The 26,648-nt window shown below is 41.1% G+C and overlaps 1 protein-coding gene across 2 annotated transcripts in view; it reads left to right on the top strand.

Annotated features, from left to right (window-relative positions):
* The window catches only part of RALGAPB (Ral GTPase activating protein non-catalytic subunit beta), a 58,316-nt gene that overhangs the window by 8,551 nt on the left and 23,117 nt on the right, over window positions 1-26,648 (top strand). Inside the window, exons 5-16 of one of the 2 annotated variants that reach the window (XM_059827114.1) lie at window positions 1,034-1,165; window positions 2,320-2,498; window positions 5,771-5,919; window positions 6,030-6,246; window positions 13,004-13,205; window positions 14,645-14,812; window positions 15,916-16,030; window positions 16,281-16,428; window positions 19,127-19,191; window positions 19,390-19,522; window positions 21,572-21,693; window positions 24,933-25,115. In XM_059827114.1, the coding sequence (XP_059683097.1) occupies window positions 1,034-1,165; window positions 2,320-2,498; window positions 5,771-5,919; window positions 6,030-6,246; window positions 13,004-13,205; window positions 14,645-14,812; window positions 15,916-16,030; window positions 16,281-16,428; window positions 19,127-19,191; window positions 19,390-19,522; window positions 21,572-21,693; window positions 24,933-25,115 (1,813 nt within the window). Of the gene's footprint in view, window positions 1-1,033; window positions 1,166-2,319; window positions 2,499-5,770; window positions 5,920-6,029; window positions 6,247-13,003; window positions 13,206-14,644; window positions 14,813-15,915; window positions 16,031-16,280; window positions 16,429-19,126; window positions 19,192-19,389; window positions 19,523-21,559; window positions 21,694-24,932; window positions 25,116-26,648 lie in introns of both variants that reach the window. The other variant, XM_059827113.1, reaches the window with a different exon arrangement.

The raw sequence follows: 26,648 nt of genomic DNA, 5'->3' as shown, positions 1-26,648 counted from the left end.
CCCTTTCTCCCAATTGTAATGACTTTATCTCTATAAGACTATATGACTTTATAAATGGGCAATGATGAAAGGGACATTTCTTGTCCATTACAAGCAGCTCTAAGCTTAGAAATAAGGGTGTGATAACTGAAGCAAGAAATGGTGCTAAAAGTGAGTTTAGCTTGGGGAAAGACAAAACCTGATTTCTGGGAACGCTAGGATATTGAGAAGGTGCAACTCGGATCTCTTCCATCCTTTTAGAGAACACCAAGATTATGTTGATCAGGGAAGTTGATCTGTAAGTTTGCAAAGCTGGGGATGAAGCAGGGGTCAAATGAGACAGCAGTGGCTCAGTGAAGCTTATTGGTGACTGGTCAGGTAGGTATAGCACTTCTAGGGAAAGATCTCCATTTATCTAAGCAGTTATCCCCATGATATTGCATTGCTGTGAAGCCCTCTGCGGGTTTGCTCTTCACTGTTCTGCAACTCCCAGCTTCTGCAAAACATAGTGCATCTGTTCTGAAGAGCTTGCTACTCTGGATTGCAAATCCCGTGCTGCTTGTAGGATGGCATCGAGGGTTGCTCAGGGTGCTGGTGTAAATTGGAAGTCATCAGTAACTTGGGATTTAGACCTGTAACCTAATGTCACTTGCTGGTATCATTGGACACTTTAGCTAAAGAGCCTTGAGGATAAGGACTTAAATTCCTTCTTTTTTCTTCCCCCCTTCTTACGTAACATCTTGTCAATTATGTATGTGCCTACGTTAATTGGTAACCCCCTGGCTAAACAGATGAGAGAGCTGCTATGGGGTGTTATGCCTTAACAGCTCTTCGATTTGGTTGGACCTTTGGGCAGGCTCCAAGGCGTGTACCCTTCAAAGCTTTAAGAGGGCTAAATGATTGTATAAAATGGGGATCTCTAGGAAAGCTTGGGATGTTGTTTTGTTACTTGTGAGCTCACCTGTGGACTGCTGATTGCCTTGAGGCTCAAATGCACTGTTAAATTTTTGAGGAGTATTAACTGGATGACAGATCTGTCTGACTTGCTTTCTAGATTGCTACGTTTTACATATGGACCTTCATTTCCTCCATTTAAAATTCCCGATGAAGATGCTGGTCTGATTCCTCCTGAAATGGATAATGAGTGCGTCGCACAAACTTGGTTTCGCTTTTTACATATGCTGAGGTATTGCAATTGCAGCCATCCATTGTTCGTATTCTTGCATAATTTCTATAAATTTGCATGAGAAGTGAAAAATGTCTCTGGAGATTGCTAAGATTAAGCATCTAAATAGAATAAAGCGCGAGAGACTTGTATCAGTGCCCTGCAGCACTTCAGGGCAAGGTTGTGGGCTGTTCAACTTTGAACTCTTTGACTCTTTCAGAATGTAAACTGGTTCATTTTAATTAAAGTTTTTAGCTGTTTGGCATTTTGGAGGATCTGAAAAACAAGACTTCGATACAAGTTTGTTTCTCTGAGATAGCAAACAGGAAAAGCAGAACAATAGCTCAGAGAGATGTATACTGCTTCCATTTATTCTCTAGGGTGTTAAATTTAACCTACAAAAGATTATTTTTAAAATGGGTGTATCTGTTGTTATGAAGAAAGCTATACAGTTAATTTTAACATCCATTTTACTCTTCCTTAAATACACAACAGAACCAAGTGGCATGCTTGGTTTTAAAGATTCTTGGGAACTGCATTGTCATGTTCTGAATGGCCAGAATATTACACTTTATATAAAACATTATTTACTAATTAAAGCTAGATAAATGTTAGACTACTTAAATCTACTTCTTAACCAAAAAAAATCTGTTCTTTTTCTTCATTTGTGAGAGTAATGTCACAAGTACTGTACTCCTAAAATCTGGAATTGCTGTTACAGGATTTGTATCAGTCAGGAAAAATTGCTCAAACTTGTACAATCCACTCCCTTTCTTGTCACTGTTTGCTGACAATATTTAATTCATTGCTTACCTTTTGAGAATAATTTTAATGATGTAAGGACCTCTTAAACTGAGTTCAAAAGACCTCATAAGTAATTAATACTACTGCAACAGTGGGATTATTCTACCAAGTGTATGCTCTGGTTCACTGGATGCTAATAAAATTATTCAGTGTATTTGGGTAATGTTTGAAAAGAAGACAAATTAAGTACTGCCAACCCAGGCAGTGAAAATTGGCTTCCTGTGATGCAGTAACAGCTAAAAATATATAGATATTGGATGCTGTGGTGTTGTTATTTAAATGCCTTAAACTATTGTATCTTTAAGTATTTTTAAAATCCTAACAGCTGTTCTTAAACTGACTAAAATATGTTTTGCTCTTCTTGTGTGCAGTAATCCTGTGGATTTGAGTAACCCAGCCATTATTAGCTCTACCCCCAAATTTCAGGAGCAGTTTCTGAATGTGAGTGGGATGACTCAAGAGCTGAATCAGTACCCCTGCCTTAAACATCTGCCTCAAATATTCTTTCGTGCCATGCGTGGGATCAGCTGTTTAGTGGATGCGTTCCTAGGTAATGCTTTTGTCTTACCTGTGGATAGCTAGGAATAGAAACTTTGTCATTATTTTATTCTCTTTTTAAGTCTGTCTTCTCCATAAACAGAGCCATAACGATTTTATTATTTGCAAGCGTATCCTGGAATTGATAGGGAAGGGACCTCGGGTTGCTTTTAAGTGATCATCTGTATACACAATAATAATTGAATGCACAAAGTTGTAGATGGCCTTAGTTCCAAATACAAAACAAATAAATGTATCTGAAGTCTAAAATAAAACCAGCCATCTCTTCCCCAAACAAGGCTTCTTTCTCTTTTCGTCTGATCAACAATGCAAGTGTTATGCTTTTAGCATGTTGTGAGCACTGACCACTTTGTTTATAAACTTTGTGGCAACAGCTTTGTGCAGTGCCTGTTTTTATAAGGTACTGAATTTTGACTGTCATCTTCAGATCGTCGTACTGCAAGTGCCAGTTTCACTTAGGTTATGATTAATGGGTGACTAGTACTTCTGAGAAGAAAAGCTGTGTTTCTTTGTGCCTGCTCATAACTGAGTAGCTCAAATTTGACTGAAAGGTAAAGTAGATGTAAGCACTGGCTGGTAAGTTTTAAGTAACACTATATAGCACCTGAAATCTAAAGCGTTATTCTTGGTACGCTTCAGGCTTATTAGAAATTCTTCAGAGATAACATGCTATTGTAAACTCTGAAGAGCTGCCTGGCTTCTCCTGCTTTTTTGCTTAAATGTATGCAAACAAACGTCATCTGCCAGAAGTGTGAGCTGATGCGAGACTGCAGAAGACTCGAGCAGATATGTAAACTGTGTTCAGGAAAAAAATTGGCTGTGGAATTAGACTGTCATCTTTTACATGTTTATCTTTTGGAAAAACCTGAATGGTTTAGTCCTTATAAGCAAAGCACCTCAAGATCCTTCTGTCTCACTGAATTATAAGATCCTTTTTACTAGAAATACACTCTGTGTTTCTGTAAAAAATATTGTGAGGAAAAGGCTTATCGGTACTGTGTTCCCCACTGCAAACAAGTTTTTGTCACTACAGATTTCACTTTTGTAGAAATATCTTTGTTTAAAAAGTTACTAAGTGATGTAAAAGAGCAAATGGTCATTTTTCTTAAGTTGTGATACTGAATCTTGAAACCTGTTGTGTCCACTGTGTTCTTCCAGATGTCTTGCCACCAATTTTAAAGAATTTTAATGATTGCTTTTTACTAACACCAGATGTGAGATTTAAAAAATTCAGTAGTCTGTCAAATAATATCATAATTTGTTAAAGGGGGATTGTATATAGGCAATATGGCCTAACCTTACGGAAACAACCTCCTTATGTTACTCTGTCAAACTCTATCTTCCTACCTATGATAATAGTATTTGGCAGTCTGCACTGAAACAATTTTAAAAAAATGTCCAACTGAGCATTGGTAGAAGGTGTTCCACCGAAGTGGCTTTTACCGGCTGTGTAAGCTGAAAAAAAATTTTCTTGCAAGCTGTTAAATATAGTATGTATTGAGGAAAAACGTACTATATCCAAGGTTTTTGTGAAAGTGTGGTTACTAATTAATTTTCAGTGAAGAAAATAGTTTGTAATGTAAGGCTCGTGAGGGGGCCATCGTGCGGCGGAGGCAGAGGAAGAAGCTGAGCAGCTGTTAGCTTTGCACAGTGCATGCACCTCTGCTGGGATAGCTGTTGTCGTGAGTTCCTCCTGAACCTTAAAAATAGCCTGGGGTTCTTATCTGAGACTTTCAACACACTATCGGTGCAGTAGTCCTTTTTGTGTTCTGCATCTGGCTGCCTGAGACTCCATTCCCACTGGGATGACAGTGATCACATACACAACTCCGTGCCTGGATGCAGCGGTGGGGGTGTGTGGTGGTATCTGGGGTTGAGGTCTTCCCCCCGGCCAGCTGTGGGGTGCTCCTGCGGGCCCCTGGCAGCCCCGGCTCCCCTGTAAGCATGCCGGGAGCTTTGCTGTCTACAGGAGCTTTTGGTAGGATGCTGGATCGGAGACTTCGGACTACTGAAGGTCTCGCGTAGCAAGATGAAAGACCTAGGGTGATGAACTCCCACCTGGAGTTCAAAGACAAAGGCAGCAGACTTATGATGCAATTGGGCACAGGAGAGCTCTTGGTGAAATGAAATTCAAGCTGTAGGTGTGGATGTGAGAGAGTGCTCAGGCAGGTTTTAGAGCTGCGGTATGGACCCCTTCAGCTAAGGCTAATGGGAGATCTCATTGCCTTCTACCCCAAGCACCAAAGCACATGCTCTTTATCTCTGATATGTACCTACATGATGTGTGTTTGGCAAAATACTACATCCTCTTTTCCAAAAAAGTGTACCAAACCAATACGTTTCCCAGTGCGTATTCTTCCCTCTGCAGGGGGTGTAACACTAATGCTTTAGCAGGAGTTTGTTGTTCTGTAATGCGTTACAAAAAGTATTGGGGTGCTTTAATTAACACGGTCAAAAAAACCTGTGTCAAATCTTCAGGCACACTGCAATTCCACACTTAATTTTTCAAATGGGCTGTGAGGGTGGTGGCATTAATTAAATGGGAAGAAGTGGTGTTTGTCGCTTCAAGTTTTGCAGAGGGCTAGTTGCTTCTGATTCTGACCGGGAAGAGTAGCTTTGTACACCACGAGTATTTCCCTGAAGCTGGGTAAAGACTGATCTGATGTCCTGCTGCTGCCAGGAAAATTATAGCTTGCTCTGTGTTCTTACCCCACCTCTTGTACTGACTTAGTATTTGTTCAGCAAGCTGATTCAGCTAAGAAAACCAGCAGAAAACTGCACGGGGGATGGGTTTCATCTTAATTTAGTGAGCTAAGTTGGCTTTGAAGGGTCAGACATCTTTAGAGCTGTCTCAGAATGGGGCTTGGGACGTATGGTTGGGAAAGAAAGGCAAAGTTGAGAGGCATCTGAATTTTGGCAGGAGTGAGCTGTTAAATTGGCGTTGGCAAATGAACCTTGCCCCCTTCCCTCTGCCTGCTTCCAGACTTGGTCCTCCCGTGTGCCATTTCCCACGTTCTTAAGGTGTAGGGTTCTTTGGTGTTTTTAATCATTTGCTTATCTAATGTAAGCAGGGTTTTCTTTTGCTTGTGCATTTATTTCTGCTAATAGTAAAAGGGGAAAGATGTTTTCCTTACTCCCGCCGCTTTGCGGGGCAGAGGGGAAAGCTAGCCTATTTACAGAAGGCCCAGGTGCTTGCTGACTGGGCTGCTGTGTATGAACCTACGGAATTCTTGCTGAAAGCTTGCTTTATTTCTTGATCTACAGGCATTTCACGACCCCGGTCAGATAGCGCACCACCCACACCAGTAAATAGGCTGAGCATGCCCCAGAACACTGCTATCAACACCACTCCACCCCATAACCGAAGGCATCGGGCAGTGACTGTGAATAAAGCAACGATGAAAACCAGCACTGTAAGATTTCATATTCTGTATTTAAGTTGCTGACCCTTTTGATAGTTTCCTCAGTTAGAGGAAGTAATTTCCTTGCCTCTAGGAGCTGATCTGTTCTTCTGTTCAAATAGGTAACTACCGCACATACTTCAAAAGTGCAGCACCAACCCTCCTCTACTTCTCCACTCTCTAGCCCAAACCAGACAAGTTCTGAGCCACGGCCACTACCAGCTCCTCGCAGGCCAAAGGTTAACAGCATCTTGAACCTCTTTGGATCGTGGTTATTTGATGCAGCATTTGTTCACTGTAAACTTCATAATGGAATAAACAGAGACAGCAGCATGACTGGTAAATATTACTGAAAAATATATGTACACTTTTTTGCTTGTTTTATTGACATTTCCTACCTGCAAGATTAACATATGCATAATCAAAAAAAAAATCTGAAGTGCTGTATAGTGGTTAACCCCTCCCAGCTGAGCCAGCACCTGTTATTAGCTGAGCAGGTGTTTGGGGGCTTTAAGATTTAAAAAAAATAAATCACTTTTTACTATTAAACACTCCCTTGCTTTAACAACCATGGCAGTCCCAATTATGCTAGTGGGGAAAATTTTATTAAGTGAAGGAAATAATGTGATAAGAGTCCACTTCCTAATTTGAAATCTGCTTGAGTATCTCTGAGTAACTTTTTATAGTGGCTCTTTAATGTTTGAAAAATTGTCAAACATCACTCCAGACACTGCACGAAGTGGTACTTCTCCTTGTGTTTGGAGAGTGTTACGAAAACAGAAGTCCTTAAAATAGCAAGTGAAGTTGCTGCCTTTCAGTGATGGTTGCTATGTGTATCCATATGTGGCTTGATACCTTGGTTCTCTTCAGTCCTTAACTGCTAGATTTATTTTGTCTCCTATGCTTTGCTGAGCTTTAGAGGTTAGATGTTTTGAGACGTGATAGCAGAATTAGCGTTCTGCTCAGAGAGGCTTTTTAGCGCTTTTCTTCCTTTTGGTGATAATATTCAGAAAAGAATACACTTTCTTACTCCTTGCATTTTTCCTATTCTTCATGTAGTATTTTGAATGTCTGCGAAACTCTTCCAAGAGATCTATCTATCAGGAGCTCACTGGCCCAAGTAAGAAGAATAGGAGGAGGAGGAGGTTTGTTGTAGCAAGTTGGGCTTATAGTGGGACTTGGAAGATCGTTCGTTTAACTGCTGCTGTCTTGTTTGTGTCACAAATCCCTGTGTGGAGGCGACGAGTTTTGGATTTGGGATCTGTTAAAGGTATTTTTAGGTATGCAGCACATGGGTTTTGAAAGCGTTCAGTTGTGGATTTCTGTGGTAGGAGGTTCAAGTCCCTCTGTAAAAAGACCATGACACATGACTAGAGAAATAGCTCCTTAGGAAGGAGTAAGGCGTAATTTGAAGGTGTGTTCGGTTGCATATGCAGCTAATGTACTTCTGTATTTATTGCTTCTCTGATTGGATCATTTTAATTTTGACATAACCTGTATCTTGAGCAATTTTAATGAAGTGCTTAACCTGAAAAGGATGTCAGCTGAGATGCTGCTTATGCAAGTGTCTGCTGTAAACAGAGGTGGTGTGATTCTAGTGGAAGTACACAGTCATCCAAAATCAAAGTGATTGGCTTCCTTGAAGGGGTTCCAGGGCCTTTTATTCATATATGCAATGTCTTAAGTCGCCTAACAGCCGTCAGCACATTATCATATTGCTGGCCTTACAGAGGGACTCATAGCTTCCTGAAAACTAGACACAACTCTTTGGAAATGGCTTGATTCTGTTCCTCCTCCGTGCTCTTCAGAGCTGTCCATAGTGAGACCAGTCTTTGCATTTGACATGTGTTGCCATTTATTAGCAGCAGTGGACCTGAGAGAGTTATCTTGGTGGAGACCCAGAAAACTGGCTGTGTTAAGTCCTGCTTCTCTAGTGATTTGGAAGACAGAATTAACTTATGGAATTTAGTCAAGTGTTTGCTGCCCTTCCAGGATGCCCCGAGTGTTGTTACTGCTGTGTAAAATACCAGTCACAGCAATGCTGGGCAGGCTGTCGGAAGAAGGGAAAACTGAAGATGGACCCATACTGCTTAAACTCTGTAGAGAGGCACCAAAGTCCGATTGCCTGATTTATCCTTTTGGATAAATCCTTTTGCTCAGCCTCTGCTTTTGGTGGGAAAATGTAGCAAGGCTTGTAAAGGGTTAGGCTCCTGCATTTTCTGTTGACTTGAAGCATCAGTGTCTTTTAAATCAGGTTTAAGCCCAAATTGGAAAGCTTCTGTTCTGGAAGTCTAATCTGTGAAGCCTGGTGCCTCCGGGTGAAGCCCATCAGTAATAACCAGATCTGTGTGTTGTACCCATCCACCTGCCTCTGCTCATGCTGCCCAGTATAGATGTGGCTTGAAGAAAGAGGGCAGCAGAGCAGAGACAGTTAGCTGCCATGATCTCTACCCTTAGGAAAGAGGACAAAAATAAATCTGCTTCTTCTTGGCTGCAGGTTGGCTATACCTGTACATCACGGTCCATCTGCTGTCTTCTGTAGCCTGGTACAGTAATGCTTTTGCCACTGGCTTGAATATTCTTACCATGTTTGACACTGTTGTTGATAATCTTTGCATTAGCTTCAAGAAGCACTATTATTTTTATGGATGCTTTAAATATTTTGTGATTGGGAAGTGTCTGCACTTAAAATCAGCTTTGCTGTGTAGTGTTGTCTTCTACTGGCCCACACACACTGTTTTTTCTTTAGGTCTGGGACTGCAGCTATGTAAGATCTCAACAGCTTTAAACCCTTCTAATGTTCAGTTTGTTTCAGTGCTGTGCAGTTAAGAATTTCTTCTCTCATAGCTCTCTGATATGATTTCTCTGTTTCATTGCTGAGGACTGAGGACCACTTTGAGAAAGCGGCAAAATATCTTGATACAGATTGCTCCTTGGTCCTGCGGAGAGATCCCCTGCCCTGGGACACCTTTCTGGAACACTGCATTTTCTAGTGCATGTTTCTTCTCTTCTGTCATGTGACACATTCTCAATGAGAACCCATATGACATGATTTCTAAAGAAGTATTCGTGAGCTAAATGCGAGTCCCTAACAAGTAACCCTGTGGATGAGCTGCAGTCTCAAGTGCTAGTTCAGAATTTAGTTCAGTTCTTTTAAATGAACCCTGCTGATTCACATGGACTAGTCCTTCTCCCATCCGACAACACAAGTCTTTCTGAGCTTTAGGAAATAAAGAGCAGTTTATCAAGGCTGATGTGAATGAGTACCTATCTACCCTTGCTTTTCTCCTTGTTCTGGAGCCTCATGTCTTACTTCTTGAACTCTTTAACCTCCGGAAGGGAAGTAAAGAAAAATGACTGGTGGAGAAAATGCTTTTTTTTGGGGGGGGGGCTGTCTATATAATCTCCAGAGGTTCCCTCCAGCCTCAACTCTTCTCTGGTTCTGTCAATATAACTGCTGCCCCACTGTTACTCAATTTTCTGCCTTCTTCACTGGTAAACTTCTTGTACCAACCCTTGCACAATTCAGGATAATGATAGATATTTCACGTTTGTGGTTGCTGTGGTTTTTTTCTGTCTCTCTTTGGGAAGAGAGGGAATTGTTCTCTCCCACAAGATTAGGTGGAGGTCGTCTGTGTGTGGCTGAGTGCTGGTGGAGTTTATCACCTGGAAAGCAGTCTTCCTGTTTGCTCTTTGAGCCCCATCCTTCAAGATGGTCTTGTGGTGGTGTTTGGATTTTGAAGCAAAGCAGCGATCTTGCCATTGTTGGCGTAATGCTTTTTGTGCCTCGAGTGTCCTGTATCAGGTTTCAGTTTCTGCACTGAGACCTTGATGGTGAAGCTTTATGGCTTTATAGCAGTTAGCTAAGGAACATCACTCTGTATTGCGGCGAGAGAGGAAAAATGATCTGTTTGAAAATCGGTAGCTGGTTTGAAAGGAGCTGGATCCCGCTGGTGTAGTCTTTAGAATTAGATGGCTGCATGGTATTTATTTAGCTGTTAGTGTGGCATAAATAGCTCCCTACAACTGGTACTTGAGAAAATGCCTCCATAAGAAATGCGCTATGGAGCCTTTATGAAGTTAACCCTGAATATGACAGCTTTGGGGGGTGTGTACATGTGCCAAGTGTGATTTCATTGATAGGATGTGTTTCAGTTAGGCAAGCTTGGCCATACGGTGCATGCTGCTGCTAGTTGCTGCCCTCAACTTGTGAGAATTGGGAGAAACTCATGAATACCTTGTGCCAGCATTTCAGCAACTGAATCTTCCAATCTGATGGGTTTATTCTTAATCCTTGTACCTAAAGAAGTCAGTCACAAGCCGGCCAGCTGTGTGCTTTATAGTAGCTAAAGGGGTCTTACCTAGGTGGATTGCTGGTATCACTCAGGTGCTGTTGGTAGTAGGGGAGTCTTGGGGTATAGTTTTACCCTCATCTCTTCTGGCCCTACTGTCATTAATACTAATGTCCCAAAGAATGTTTCGGGGGGGTCTAGGAGCAAACTATAAGAAGCCTTGATCAGGGATGTCTTGCGTGTTGCTGAGGGGCTTGGTCACAGGTCTTGATCGCAGGTCTTGATCTGAGCCTGTGCATTCAAAGAAGCAGCTCCTACAAGGTGGTGGCGTTCTCTCCTGGTACCTGGCTACTGGAGTCGTTCCTGTCTTCGTCCTCTGGAGATTGTTTTTGAGATGTCGATATTTCCGGTAGTGTTCTGCCTTTTATTTCTGCTTGGGAAGATTGTTGATTGAGCTGGTGGCCAGGGGAGGCATGCCTGGGTATACTGGTTGTTAGCAACTTGGCTTAGGGAAGACAGAGCTATAACACCGTCAGGAACTCATGGTTTGGAAGCAGGAGTATTGCTGTGAGGAGACTGCAGGTAAGTAACCATCCCCCTACAAGACATTCCCCAGGTCACAAAGCCTTAGGATAGCCTGGCGTATGCTGCCTATACAGTGCAACATAGGGAAGTGAACTTGAGCTGGGAAGGGTTAATACATCCATTTACAGAACTGATGTACGTTGATATGAACAGCTCTAAATCTTACTAGTATTTTGTAACTTTTTGTTCATTGTTTTGCATGGTACTTTCAAAACCATAATTTTGAACCTGAATGCCAATTTCCTATGTGTTTAACGAGCTTGCTATATCATAAAGCTTTTAATCTATTTTTTAAAAAAGCTAAAAGCTTCTTAACTTATATTACGATCTCACCATCTTAAAAGTGTTTTATAACTACTGCTGTCCTTTGATTTGTTTCCATTTTATTTCTATTATCTTGCAGCATCTTTTATCCAAATTCTTCTTTCTTATAAATCTTGTAAGTAGGAACCAGTAGCTTTTCCTTAATTGCGGTCATGCTTTTCTTTTTCCATAATCCCATATTTTATTTGTAAATTCATTCTCATTGTCTCTTGTAGCTTTTGCACTTTTACTTGAGAAAGACAAGTAATTTTTTTGTGTGTGTTTTTGAATGGGGAGGATTGTTGGCAAAAGCAAATTAATCTGCCTGAATCAGTCCCATCTTTTCTGTACTTTAGTCTGTGATCATGTCATGAGTTTCAGGACTTTGCACTAACCATGTTTTTTTTTACTTAAAGCTTATTTTACAGACCTAGTGTTTGATTTGTATGCATTGTGCATGTAGTGTTTTTTTCCAACTACAATATATTGCTGGATAGCTTATTTAGGACAAAAAATGGCTCATGGGAAGATGCATAAAGATTTGTGCTTATTTGCTACTTGAATGAAGTCGTGAAAATTTGTAAGGTAACAGTAGGTTAAACGACAAATTTAAAGACAAAAAATTAAGAGTAGACACTTGTCATTAGGACATTCCTTTAAAAAATAAACAAACACCCTGATCCGTAAATTAACAAGTACTCCAACTGTCGGAGTGTTAACGGGCCTTTGTTTGCAAGACTAATTGTGAACCTGCTGTTCCCCATTGTCCCAGGCTTGAGACAGAGGAAGTTCTCTCGTACTGGTAGAACTACACTGGCGTGATTCTGTTAGGAGCACACATCATCTGTTGTTTGGTTTTGTAGCTTATAAAAGTTGTGAAAATCAATATAGTCTTAGCTAAAAATAAGAAGTAACATGCTCTTTCTGCCATTAATAATCCAAGAGTGAAGTTGTCCAAGGAAAAAAAACAAAAAGAAGAAAAAAATCCCATTGAGAGCAAGATGTCTTTTTTTGGTTGCCATCCTGGAAGAAAGGATGAAGCCAGCAAAGCGAGTGGCCTCCTGCATTGTATGCACGTGATACTGATGTGTGAAAGGGGGACCAGAAATCTCTCTAGAAAGATCAATTTAACTGGCTTGGACTGGCAGAACTGGCCTGCAGGGAGGGAGCACAAAGCTCAGCAGAACCACGTCCCGTTTAGGTAACAGTGGGCTCCCGAGAGACTTTTGTGGAGCGCGTTGTGGGATAGGGAGTAGGAGAGGGCCAGCCTCTCTGGTAGCTGCTCTCTGGAGGCTGTCTAACCTCACATTTATTTGGCAATTTCAGTAGTCGTGTGAGGAGAGAGGGACCAAATCGGGAGAGCAGGTTTCAGCAAACTTCTCTTTCTGATATGGGTCCTTAGAATTTTTTGGTTCTTTTTTCTAATAAGTGTGCTTATACAACAGAACTGGATCAAAGCAGCTGGGTGTTCAGAGCAGCATAAGAGATCAGTTGGCCAGCTGAAAACTAAGCACTTGCTTGGACGTCACCGTAATGGCACCATCTAAATGTTTTTTGGTATTTTAAGGCAACAAGGCAAGGTGGTACTTAAATATTCTGGAGACGAGAACTAGCTGAGCGAAGATCCTTGTCCTCCAGAGAGGGTAGGAAGCGTGTATGCAGGATACAAGCGTACTCTTCCCAGCAGAAAGTTGGGACAGGCTCTAGAATATTAAAGTCAGTTGTTGTCATCCTTATAAAGAAAAAAGTTAGTTACACCCACAAATACTTCCTAAACAGAGGCACTGACTCAAATATAGTGAACTAACAGCTTCATGATAACTACTAAATTTGAATTGATCTTTGTGTCCAGGATCCCATGAGCCTATTATGTACATTAACAAACACAGTGAAACGCTGTTTTTTTCTCTTCCCAGCTATAGCAACTCAAGCTAGCGTGGAGTTTCGCCGGAAAGGATCACAAATGTCCACAGACACAATGGCTTCCAACCCCATGTTTGATGCAAGTGAATTCCCAGACAACTATGAAGCGGGAAGGGCAGAGGCGTGCGGGACACTGTGTAGGATATTTTGTAGCAAGAAGACTGGGGAGGAAATATTACCAGCTTACCTATCCCGGTACTAACCTATCTTCCAGTTGCTTTATTGGTATAACTTTATGGTGCAAATTAATTCACAGTGAATAGTATTCAGTAACTGTCTGAATCCTGTGTTGCCAATTCAAAAAAAAGCCGGATAGCCTTCAGATGCTGTAGGTGGGGGGGATCCCTGGCTAAACCGAATAGTGATTTCCTTCCGTCTTCTCATGATCCTGGTTTTCCCTGGGTTTTCTTCAAGTTCCAGCTGAAGGGAAGTCCCTTAAAGTGCCTCCCAGCTGGAAGGAACGTTGTCTTTTTCATACGTTCTTGCCTCTCGTATTCTTGTGGGTTTTTTATTTTTTCCATCTGAACAATATTCAGTGACAAACTAAGTGTGCAGACATAAGACTTCGTACAGTTTATTAGACCATGAAGGGTCTTAGGTTGTCAAACACCCCAACACTGGGATGGAATGTGTTTGTGGGTTTTTTTTTCCTTTAAATATAGAAGTGCACTACTGTTCCATTATTTAAAACAGTTGTGTTCTGAACTACTGTTCAGAACTGAAACAGTACTACTGTTCACAGTTTTGTTTCTAATAAAATGAGGCAATCTTGCCTATCATAGTGTACCTTTTTTCTAAATTTGTGTTAAAAAGTAAAACAGCAAAGGCTAGAGGCAGAGAATCAACTTTAAATCATGACTCTCTCAAACTCGTCAGGTACGTTTGTCCCAGATGGCACCAAAACTTCCTGGAAAACTGAACTATTTTATTTCTTGCATGTTGTAGTGTTTTGTGCATGGATAGTTCGTAAGAGATCTCTCTTACCCAGTCAACGGGATTCCTCTGTGTTTACAAGCCTTTTAAAAAAATTAAATAGAGGGGATATAAGTATTCTCTAACAAGAAACTGCAAAAGAAACTAACTGCTTTAGGATGATGGCCAGCTAGGTTCCTGCCCCCCTGCTTTTTCATTTGAACTGGTTATGATGGTTATATTTGGTCTTGCTTTCCAAATTGCTGATGAGTCTGTCCTGTCCTGTTCCCCCTCCCCAAAAGGCTTCGCAGTATTTTTCTTGTGTTGGGGAGTTAAAATCAAGGTCTCGCTCCCATACTTACATGGAGAAGGGAGTAGTGGGAGAGGACGTGGTCCAAGCGCTGTTAGTAACCACCTGGGCTGTATCTGCACAGCTCCCAATCCCTGTGTTGCAACAAGTCAGAGGTTTCAATATAACTGTGCTGCGCTGGCTTTTCACATGATACATGTGATTTGGGAGAGGTTTTTTGTTAAGCTGGTTAGGTGTGTTTGGCTGTGCTAAAGTAACTTGGGGGGATGCTCATATAAACACTTCCTCGCTCTGATTTTGAAGTTTACTGTGTTTTACATAGAAAAGATCAAATAGTGGCTGTGCATTCTTGTTCATGTGGGATGCTGATCCTTTTTATGTGCAAATAATTAATCTTATCTTTCTTTGTCAGATTTTACATGCTTTTAATTCAGGGTTTGCAGATAGCAGATTTCATTTGCCACCCCGTTCTTGCCAGTGTTATTCTAAACTCCCCTCCTTTGTTCTGCTGTGACCTGAAAGGGATTGATGTCGTGGTTCCTTATTTCATTTCGGCTCTTGAAACTATTTTACCTGACAGGTAAATTGCTATTTCCATTTAAACATCATCAGAAATGTGGGGAGGTGTTTATCTTCTGGGGCTTCTGTCATTCCTGAGTAGTTTTCACAGGAGAAATTCTGTAGTGTGGGCCCCATAGTGTGTATGTATTTGGTGATAATAGCAGCACTTCATCAGCTCTGATTTTTGATTTTATTTAATGCAATTTTCTTTAAAGCAATAATAGTCCTTATTTTAAATTACACATGTGAGTTGTGTTATCTATATATTCATTGGTGGAAAGTAGTATCTGTAAGAATAGGGAAAAGGGGTGATTTAGCTCAAATACGTTGAAAGCCTACTGATTTTTAAGTAAAATTTCACAGGATATTCATTAGTGGCTGTTGCTGCAGTGAATTCATTGAGAGTAATCTTACACATCATTAAATAGAAAAATCGGTAATTTAGACAGGCTGGTGAAATTGGAGTCAGTTCTTAAACCAGAAGATACAACCTCACTTGTCAGAGCTTTATAGATTTCTGGATGTTTTGCTAAGTAATTTAATACTATTCTGTGCACACCTTCTTCAACATATGTTTTAATCTTGGTACGGCATTTCATTTTGAAGTTATGCATAAAATATTATTTATCTTCTGGGCTTAAACCTGAACCACTGCTTCTTTTGGATAGGTCTTATAAGTAGAAGAATTTGCTGGTGGCTACTGAAAAAAGATGATCTATTCGCTAAGCAGCTTGTTTTACGCAATATGCGCATGAGCATATTCTGCGGATCTCTGATAATCCTGGGTGGGTTTGAGTTGTAATAAGCCGGTAGAGGCTCGTGGCCGAAACTTCCTGCCTTGAAGATGCAGTGTACTGCATCATCAGCTCGTTGCTTTTATACGGGGTACAGAATCCTTAGCAAGTGATGGTTCCTGCATGAATTTGTTGTGTTATTGCTGCTGTTTAAAAAAGAAAAAAAAAAAAAGAAAAAAGCATCCTGAGCCTAGAAAGAAATATCTACATTGTGTACTGTAAATTGTTTAAGACCTCTGGGTGGCTGTGTATTTAATTTTAGCTTAATTAAATGTGGCTCCAGATTCCTGTGAAAAGTTGATTAATTGTATGATGCTTTGATTTGCAGAGAACTCTCAAAGTTTAAAATCTATGTAAACCCCACAGAGCTAAGAAGAGCTTCGATTAACATCTTGCTGTCTCTGTTGCCTCTCCCGCATCATTTTGGAACCATAAAGTCTGAGGTAGTAAACTTACCACTTTGTTTTGCATTTCCGTTTTTGTTCTCCTGGTTGTTTTGGGGTGGGATTTGGATGACTCGTGGGTTGTATTTGGTGTTCTGTTTAGCACTGAAACCATTCCACACTTGCTGTAAGAGTAAGACCGTATTACAAGTTGTCATAGCAATGTGTGCTGTGGACAGTGACTTTCGAAACCAATGACACGCTGGTGTGATCTCTAACTGATACTGAAACAAATGTATTTTTCCTTCAGGTTGTCCTGGAAGGGAAATTCAGCAATGATGACAGCTCAACGTATGATAAGCCAGTAACCTTCCTTTCCTTGAAGCTGAGGCTTGTGAATATACTTATAGGAGCTTTGCAAACGGAAACAGATCCCAACAACACTCAAATGATACTAGGTTATTTCAACTTTTTTATTTATTAACTGTGTTATAGAAGTGTCTGTCTTCATCTGTCCTGGAATAATATGGGCTATTATAATGTGTTGCTTTGCAAGAAAAAAGATTAAATTCTTGGCAGGTTGTCATCTGTATTACCTCCCTCATACTATGAAAATATCTTGAAAAGCCTCACATCTTTGTTAAAGTAATCTCTCTTTTCACAGATACGGAATAGTACTTGTAGAGGCGGAAGTAAAGCACATTCTAGCAGGAAAAGTCAGTCATAACTAGGAATAGAAATAGGAAAAATGTTGTTTTGATATTGGGAAGGACTCTTGACAAATGAGTTACGGGGAACATTTTAGTTTTTGGCATGATTGAGCCTAGAAACAAATTAAAACACTGGGTGACCGGTGGTGTTTTGCACTGGCAAAATACAGATGACATGAGTTTAGCACTGTGTGAATCCTCAGACAAAAGCTTTGGAATAGAGTCTGGAGATGCATCGTAGTTTGGCAACAAACTGTTTTTGGAGGTAATGAGTGTATTAATATTATTCTGAATACTCAGAAAGTAAGTAGAAGCTGAAAACTTGAATAGTGCATAATCTGTCAATTTAAATATATTTTCAGGCAAGTAAAAAATGTACTTGCCTTTTATTCTCCACCCCCCCCTTATTTTTCTCTCTTTAGAAGTGCCTTTTTCCACATTATGGTGTTCTTGCCCTTCAATAATTACAATCCCACTTTAAAAAGGAAGCAGACTTGGACTGTGGCGGGAGGTGTCTGCCTTGTTCTGGGAAACAGGGAGCCTACCTGGTTAATAGGGGCGGGCAAGAAAATGGCATAAGCAGTGAAGTGAAGGGAGGCAAATCCAGTCTCCAAAGTCTTTCGGAAAGTTTCCTTGGTTGAAATAGTTTCTTTACAAGTGGAAGGCTAGAGGAGAAAAATTTGGAAGAATGATTTGCAACCAGTGCTGGTGAAGGGATGAGGATATTTATGGTTTCGAAGCGACCCTCCAAGTGAGATCCGCAGAGCATCGGTGCGCAGAGGGTTGCTCCACCTCCGGCACTGCAGGGTCATGCTCTGTTAAATCCTACCCGTGCCTTCCTGTACCCCTCCCCTGAGAGTTGGTGTTTGCATCTGGCTGGATAGATGCTCTGCCTTGAATGGGTTTTTACCATTCCTGTTTCCATAATAGTCCATACCAGTCCATCTCCCCTGTATTCCTGTGGTTAAACTCCTCTTTCCGTACGTGGAGTTATTTCCTGCTGGCTTTGGTTGGAGAGGATTCATGAATCTCCGGTTTAGCCAGAGATTCTCACGTGTACCACCAGCTTCTCCACAACATCAGTGTTTGTTTCCAGCTACTCAGTGAATGTCTGGCAGCGAGTGGTCCGTTTCCCTTCGTATAGCAAGTGGTGTTTTCCCAAACAGTCATTGCTGGGGGCAGGGCAGAAAATTAAAATTGATGCCCTCAAGTGTGTCAGCGTTGGCCTGTTGCAGGTCTGTGTCCTTACTGCTGCTTTCCTCGTCGCCTGGGGGTGATGCTGCCGAGCAGGTACGGACTGTTCACCCGAGTTTACCGAAGGCACCCAGAGTGCGTCGGCAATTTTAATTAAGTGTCTTTAGACTTGTGTGTAGTTCTGTCTCTCTCAAGGTGGGAGAGGGAACTACCTGCTGGCTCGTTTGGGTGCGGTAGGGTTGGCTACCCCTGCGCTTAGAGCTTCAGATTTTTCAAGACAGTATTTTGGGCACTGATGGAAGACAAAGCACAGAAAGTGAGAGGCTGAGGATGATGTCTACCTAGAGAGAATTTCAGCGTATCCCACCCCAGATTATGAACTGGCCTCCTGATTTAGGAAATTGGTTTGTTTTAGCCAAATTGAAATGAAAGCAATTTTTAATTTGCTCTGCAGACCCACAGATTATCAATGATGCAAATATTAGCCTTGATTATTTTTTTAATTTATTTTTTTGTGGGGCAGGGGCAGAAATGTCTTTAAAAATAAACCTTATGTTAGGGTGGTTTGGGGGTTCATTTCACTGGTCACAGATCAGCATGAGAACAAGCGTGGTCCCTTGCGCTGATGTCTTAAGGGTTGCTGAACGGACCAGACATTATTCACTTTCCAGCAGGTTGCTGTATGTATGGGGAGTTCATTAAGACTTGCAAACACATTTTTGTTTGCTGGTTACCAGCTACCTTTTGGCTCCTGATGGCCAAACTGGGGACGGGAGCCTCTTTGTGCCAGGCAAGAACGTAGCCCAGGCCAGCACTGTATAACCCTTGAGGTGGCTTTGGACTATGCAGCTCATTTCAACTCTCTCAGTTACCTAACAAATACTGTTATTTTATTCACAGAATCAGTAGATATCCTTAAATGTAACCTGAGTTTTTAAATGAGCACAATCTGATGGGAGACAAGGAACGATTCCAGCCCTTCTGTGAAACCAAAATCCTTCTGAACTGAGGAATTTGAAAAACCTACGTTCAAAGCATTTTTAAAATAGCTGAAAGCACTCTCTGTCTCAGCTCTCATCTGCTTCAAATGGCTAAGCCTGAAGCAAATCCTGTGTTTTATAGACCTCTTTATAAGAGTTTTTATAAAACAGGACAGCGATTCTGTATGTTAGACCTTCAGTGCTTCTCTGTGAATTTAGCAGTGAATATTCTACTGCGGTCTTTACTTACCTTCTTATATCTGATTCTTCAGGTGCAATGTTAAATATTGTCCAAGATTCAGCACTGTTAGAAGCCATTGGCTGTCAGATGGAAACGGTAAGTGTTTTTTGTTTGTGAAGTTACCACTTCAGAAAGAGTGCATTACTCATTTTGTCTGCTGTTGTAAGGTGCTCAGTTAGCATCTCGAGGTTTGATCATCTTTTTTTCTGCATTGTATCTGAGAGCATCCTCTGCCATAGGGAACTCTACTCAGAAAAATCTTCTCGTTGCTCAAAACTGACTTTCAATTTGCAGAACGGTGGTGAAAATAACCTCTTCAAAAGCCACAGTCGCACTAACAGTGGCATTAGCACTGCAAGTGGTGGCAGTACGGAGCCCACAACACCGGACAGTGAGAGACCAGCACAAGCCCTTCTGAGGGATTATGGTAAGGATAGCTCTTTTGAAAAAAAAAAAAAAAAAAAAACCAAACCTCTCTCATTATATGCCAGGGTGATGTTTTTTGGTGTTTTCTGTTCCTAGTTCTGGCTAATACATTAATGTGCATGAGTGTTTTGAACCCAGGGAGGACAGCCCCTTTGTTTATTGCCAGTTTGTGCTCATATGTGCCTTCTAGGTGGTAGTTTTTTAATCCTACTAAAGGACTCTGTTAACGTTTTAAAAATAAGAATGTAAAAGCTTATGAAAAAAGTGTTTGCAAACTGCTTTACTTTAACTAATGTTTTCAAGACACTTTGTTTTCATGAACAGTAATGGGATAAATGTACACCAAGTGCAAATTAATGGTTTCATTTATTTTGGTAGCATTCCAAATGCTTACCTGACTTTTGCAGCCCCTTTTCTTAAACTGTATTTAAAGACCATTTGAGGGACTCCTGTTTTTATATAACAAGTAAGCAGAAGCTTGTGATGTGTCATTTGTTATAACAAGAGAATTTGGTAATTAACTTCAGTTTGCTATGTCTTGTACTGTGCATTTTTGTATCTTGGTAATAAAATCCGTGTTCTTCTAAATCTGTGTGTGGTAAGCTGGCCGAATGTCGATCCTGGAATTTCATTTGCTCCTTTGGTCTTCATCAGTTTAACTGATGTTGAGCAAGTAAATGTGAGAACAGATCACCTTTATTATATTGTAGCCTAGGCTGACAACTCTGCTCTCACCAACCAAAAATGTTTCGGTTTTTTTCTTTAGTCCTATAACTAAGGAGAGGAGGGAGATTAGCAGGAAAGACTTTAGTATGTTCTAGGGATTCATATAAACATGTTGGTGCTTTCCTTACTGGATATGTTAGTTTGAAATCATTGAAGTGCTAGTTTTTGAACACCATTTGAATTGTGTGTTTAATTTGTATGGGTTTTCATTGACAAGTGCTTGTAAAAATACCCATTTTTAAGGTTAAAAAAAATCTTTTAAATATTTGACTTATTGAGTCTTTAAACCATGACATAACCTGAAAGATACTTTTGTAATATATTCATTTTATTGGATTTTTAAAATTTCCTATGCACAGAAGGTAAGGTTGTAAGAAATTTATGAAAATTTCTGTGTTTCTGCTGGATGCTTCAAACAAGAGAAAATTGAAAACAAGATGGTCTATTTTTAGTGTTTAACTGCAGCAGATGCTTGAATCTGCCGCTAGTGTAACATTGTACGTAGCTCTTGAGTGTTAAATATGATGATTTAAGTTTTGGGAAGGATATACCTTATCTGTCATAGTTCTTGTGTCTCTTTATGATGAGTCATTTAGCAGTTTTTGTTACTGAAATTAATTTGACTACTTCAGTTAAAACAAGTACGTATAGTATTTATGTTTCTAACATTTTGAAATGAGAACAACTGATACTAAAAACATTTTCTATTTTTAATTTTGAGCTAGAGGTTCAGGGGAGCTAAAGGTACAGAAATAGCATTTTTTTTCTCAAGGACTGATTCTTTCATTATCTACATTTATCTAACTAGTACAACTTTTGATAAACACTAGGTATAGAAAGAATGGGTAACTTCAGGCATAGATATCTGAAGTTACATGCACTTTTCGATCATTACTGGTGCCTAAATATACAAGTGCTAATGTCTAATGTACATTACCAATGCCTAAGATTTTCTGAGACTACAAGACATCACAGCAATTTAAGTACAACAGCAAACAGTAGCAAAACCTGAAGCTAGCTGTTCTGCTGCTGAAATTCATCAGAGTGCTGGGATGGTCCAAAATGTCTTTTTTTAAAAAATGAAAGTTGAGATAAGCTGGTCTGAATGTGTTTATATAATGTCTGGTGGTGTATCTAAGGGAGTTAGCCTGTGCAAAAGTGACCAACCCAATTTCTAGATTCTGGGTTGTGTAGAATTTTATTTTATGTGTGTATTGTGGCTGCTTTGGCTTGTGCCTGTGCTTTGCTTATTGTCACTAATGCTTAGTTATTTTCCCTCCCTGTGGTATGTGGTATTGGGGTTATATCCTAGCTCTTAACACAGATACAGCTGCTGGACTACTGATACGCAGTATTCACCTGGTAACCCAAAGGCTCAACTCGCAGTGGAGGCAGGACATGAGTATCTCTCTGGCTGCACTGGAGCTTCTGTCTGGACTGGCAAAGGTGAGAGGTCAAGTTTTATGTGCTCTGGCCCCTTCTCAGAGGGTGATTATAGTCCTGTTCAGGTGAAAGTCATGCCACCAAACAGATGTCTCTGAGTTTGTCAGCTAACGTTCTGTTTGGACATGAGAAAAAACCAGTACTACTGTACTTCATCTCCTCCTAATGTAAATGCTCTGTGGCACAAATGACATGTGCCCTGTAAACGCCAGTTGGCTGAACGTGAAGCTCAGGGTGGCATGTCAGATACACAGGGCTCTACTGTACAATTCTGGCTGGCTTTGTTGAGCTACCAGGATGGCTCCTAACCTTTCTCATGGATTTCCACGTCTGTCTGGTTTTTGGTTTTTTTGTTTCTTACACTACAGGGGATGGACCTGCCATATTAGGTTACACAGTTGAGGAAAAACTTGCCACTAAGCTTCCAGTGGCAGTGTAGGGGCTTGGGCCATTAATTTTCAACCCCACTGTGAACCATTTATCATAGCTTTGCTTGGTTGTGTAGCTGGCCTGTCTGTTCACTGTGTAACCAGACTTTGGGGTTTTGTTGCTGTTAGTTGGCAGATTGTAAATATGTCAGGGTATTAAACAACTGAGGTTCAACAAGGCCAAGTGCCGGGTCCTGCACTTGGGTCACAACAACCCCAGGCAACGCTACAGGCTTGGGGACGAGTGGCTGGAAAGCTGCCCTGCAGAAAAGGACCTGGGGGTGTGGGTCGACAGCCGACTGAATATGAGCCAGCAGTGTGCCCAGGTGGCCAAGAAGGCCAACGCCATCCTGGCCTGTATCAGAAATGGTGTGGGCAGCGGGAGTAGGGAGGTGATCGTGCCCCTGTACTCGGCGCTGGTGAGGCCGCACCTCGAATGCTGTGTTCAGTGTTGGGCCCCTCACTCCAAGAAGGACATTGAGGTGCTGGAGCGTGTCCAGAGAAGGGCGACGGAGCTGGTGAGGGGTCTGGAGCACAAGTCTGATGAGGAGCGGCTGAGGGAGCTGGGGTTGTTCAGTCTGGAGAAGAGGAGGCTGAGGGGAGACCTCATCGCTCTCTACAACTCCCTGAAAGGGGGTTGTGGTGAGGTGGGTGTTGGTCTCTTCTCCCAAGTGACAAGTGACAGGATAAGAGGAAATGGCCTCAAGTTGCGCCAGGGGAGGTTCAGGCTGGATATTAGGAAAAATGCCTTTCCTGAGAGTGGTGAAGCACTGGAACAGGCTGCCCAGGGAAGTGGTGGAGTCACCATCCCTGGAGGTGTTCAAGGAACGTGTGGACGAGGCATTGTGGGACATGGTTTAATGGGCATGGTGGGGTTGGCTGATGGTTGGACTTGATGTTCTTACAGGTCTTTTCCAACCTTAGTGATTCTGTGAACTTAATTGCCCTTTTTGTAAATGTTGTATCTGCTTTTCCCCTTCCATCTCATCTTGGAAATACTTTTCTGAGCTTAGAAAATAATAGTGTATTTCTAATATGAAGGTGTCACCTTCTTCAAAGCTTTATCTGCACGCAGTTCCTTGGTTCATCATTAAATAAGTGAACTAAAGCTGCTGTGCGGGGGGGTGGCTTTGTTTTGTTGAGAAGTAAAATGCCCTATTCTGCTTGAGGGCTCTTGTCCCCAAGCTGGACTTCATGACAGTTGTTAAGCAAAAGTCCAGCGTATTTACAGCAGCTGCGATGACCTGGTGTGACAATTCAGCATTTTCTGTCATATTCCCCCAGGAACTCAACAGACCTCTTTGAAATACGCGTGTCTCGGGCATTTTTTAAAGTGTGGAGTCAGCACTGAGGCATGTTGGACTGGGTGCTTATTTTATTACTGCAGCAGCATGAGCTGAAGGATGCATTTGAAAGTGTTCCGCAATGAATTAATATATGGTTATTGGGTCTTACAGAGCGTCATTCAGAACCAGGGGTTCCTGCAGCTTGTGTGGTTAAGCCATTTTTTTTTCTTGGCTCGCAATGAGATGGGAATATGAAAATATATTACCTTTTCAAATGCCTACCCAGGTTAATATTAAATTTTGTGATCTTTTTATAATTCCCATGCAACTGAAGTAATTCTTCCTCTGGGGTATCTTGGATGCCTTTCCCCTTTGTAACAAAGAGGGTATAAGAAGAGATCGCCTCGAACTGCAGAATGGAGAACCGGTTCTCCTTGTGCCTTCGGATGTGACAATTCCCAAAGCCCTTTTCAGGTTGGGGGCTGCCCTGTCTTGTGACTGTTCAGCACCAGGTTATTGGTGGGACTTGATCAATTCAAAAATCCTGTTTCCTGCAAGAGTGCTGCTTCACCAACCTGCTTTTCTTAAGCTCATCTTGAGGGGACTCTCTTTGCCATAGATCTTACACTTCTGAAGGAAATGCTGCCTTCTTCCTAGGGCTCTGAACTGTCACCCTCCGCTTCGGAGTACAGCTGCCTGGCTCCGGTGTTGTCACCAGCAAGACCATCCACCTTCCTGCTTGGATAAGGGTGCACCTTAAAGAGTAAAACTTTCTATGGAATGGTCAAATGCTACAGAGCAGAAAAATCCAGCTCTAACTGACTGTTCCTGTGCCAAGTAACAGGTTGGGAAGAAAAAAGAAGAGAAATTCAGGTTTTTTAGTTAGTTTTATAATACAGATCCTCATGCCTCAGTGTACAAGGCTCTTCACTAACCCTCCGGTCTGGAGCCTTGCTCCCTCAAGCCCTGAGTTGGGAGAGAAGCTGAGGGGTATTTGCAATGAGTTCAGGGGGGTGGTTATGGGTTTTTTGCCAAGCTGCTTGTCTGAGGATGGGTTTTCTGTCCCTTTTTCACTGGTGAAAGTTACTGTGCTGACAAAACATGCCTAGTGGAGTTACGTGAGCAGAATGAAGCCCCGTGGAAGGGAGACTTGGCAGTGAGTGAGTTCTCGGAGACAGAATGGGTTGCAATAGCTGAAGGAGAGAGGTATTTGCTGAAAATAAGTTGCAAATACTCATTTATTCAGCTTGCAATTATTTTTGTATCAAACCATGTTGGTACCACTCTTGCTCTTGGAAACCAAGCCGTGCAGTGTGGTGGCACCTCAGTGCAGCGTTTCTTTCTTTAAGTTTCACTATCCATCACTAGTAAATATTTTTACCCATAGCTTTTAAGCCGTAATCATAAAAGAGCTCAACCATTTATTCCTATTTCTTACAACTGGATTTGAAAATGCTTTTAAAAACTATTTCTTCTTGGAAAGATTTTTGTGGAGGAATTCTCATCCTCTCCTGCTTGCTTCACACAGGTGAAAGTGGTGGTCGATTCCTCTGATCGGAAGAGAGCTATTAGCTCAGTGTGCAGCTACATAGTGTACCAGTGCAGCCGCCCAGCCCCGCTCCACTCCCGCGACCTTCACTCCATGATAGTTGCAGCTTTCCAGTGCCTCTGCGTCTGGCTCACTGAGCACCCTGACATGCTGGATGAGAAGGTAAGAGTCTCTGGTGAATATATTTTGAGCGCTCCAAGTTGTAATGCCTTTTGTGCCCAACCTCTCTGTTCTTGATACTTTAATGTGGTTTTCTTAGTTTTCAAAAGTATACCAGGAATGTCAAAACTAGTTGCTGTGCAAAATAGTTTTGAATTTTGATTTCTGCTCTTTATTCACCAAGAATGATTTTGGCTTTAAAATTACCTTCCATATTTCTAAGAATGTCTGATCTTTCTTCTTGCTTTGTGAAACTGGAAAAAGAGAGAAGAAAAGAAAACCTGAAAAAACAGAAACTGAAAGAGAAATAGCACAGCTACCTGCTGCAGATAAACCTCACCAAAAGCCATGTCCTTTCTCATTTCTCACCTCCTACCTGACTAAAGCATCTTCTAGATTTAATGGAATTCCTGTGATGCTAATATTGATAATCATAATTTGTTTCACCAAGAAACCAGTTTTCTAGAAACTGAGCAAGGCATAGCTCAATCCAAGATGGAATTTGCTTGGGAAGCTTGAAAAGAGCAGGAAATGAAAGATGCATGTTTCCAACAGCCTTCTGCCCTGCTGTGTAAAAACAACAAAAAAAATTTAAAGAAGCTTTGAGTGTGTATTTTCATTGTTGGTCTCCTTGCAGAGACAGCTTGATGATCTTTCTATATTTTTATATATAAACATATCTTAATATATGTATTATGTAATATTTTAATATAGTTTTATATAGAAAATATATTTTTATATCTTTATTTTGTTTATATATGCTATAGAATATATAAAAATATGTATATTAAAAAAATGAGAACTGAAACCCCATAAGCAGGACTTTAAGTAAAGATGCTTTTGGCATGTACTTTGGGATAGTGGCATGGCAGTAGGTAACTAGGACAGGATGGTTTCCCTGGATGTGGCACAGCATGGGTTTATTCAGTTGCATAATGTTTTATTTCCTTTCGTTAGGTGGTTCTTTTATTATAATTATCACAGCAGTGTTACATACTGCGTGTAGTATATACTGGCCACTTAGTAGCTCATTCCTGAGTCATGATAGTTGGATGGGAACCTTTCATTGCATTTGCAAGTATTAGAATTGCAATTTTCCAGGTGCCTCACCTTATTTGCTTTGAATTTCACCTGCTATTTTACTAGCCAACACAGTAACGCCTTCTGTAATTCTTTATGGCCAGTCTTTGCATCTCGATGCTAGTTAATTTTGCTCTGTCAGAAAACTTTAATCTTCCTATTCACCTCTTCTTCTACAACAGTTATGCATATAAGGAAGGACACCGGCCAAGGCATAGAACCCTGCCTGGTCTCTGGTGGCAAAAACCGACCGCTTGCTTGTGTTCACATTTCAGCCAGTTATTTATTCATGAGAATGCTTTCCTTGCTATTCTATAGCTCAAGCCATGAGATTTGAACCTTTTGTTGTAGCAATCCAAGTATTTTCAGCAAATAATTTTGTAATGAGCAACACTTGTGAGTCATCCCTGCGGTTCTACTGAGTGTTGGCCTCTCCTGTAATAGATTTGTTGAAGC

The sequence above is a fragment of the Gavia stellata genome, chromosome 20, assembly GCF_030936135.1.
Source record: "Gavia stellata isolate bGavSte3 chromosome 20, bGavSte3.hap2, whole genome shotgun sequence".
NCBI classification, from domain to species: Eukaryota; Metazoa; Chordata; class Aves; order Gaviiformes; family Gaviidae; genus Gavia; species Gavia stellata.
The sequence above is the reverse complement of the archived record's forward strand: the minus strand, read 5'-3'. Positions and strand labels throughout refer to the sequence as shown.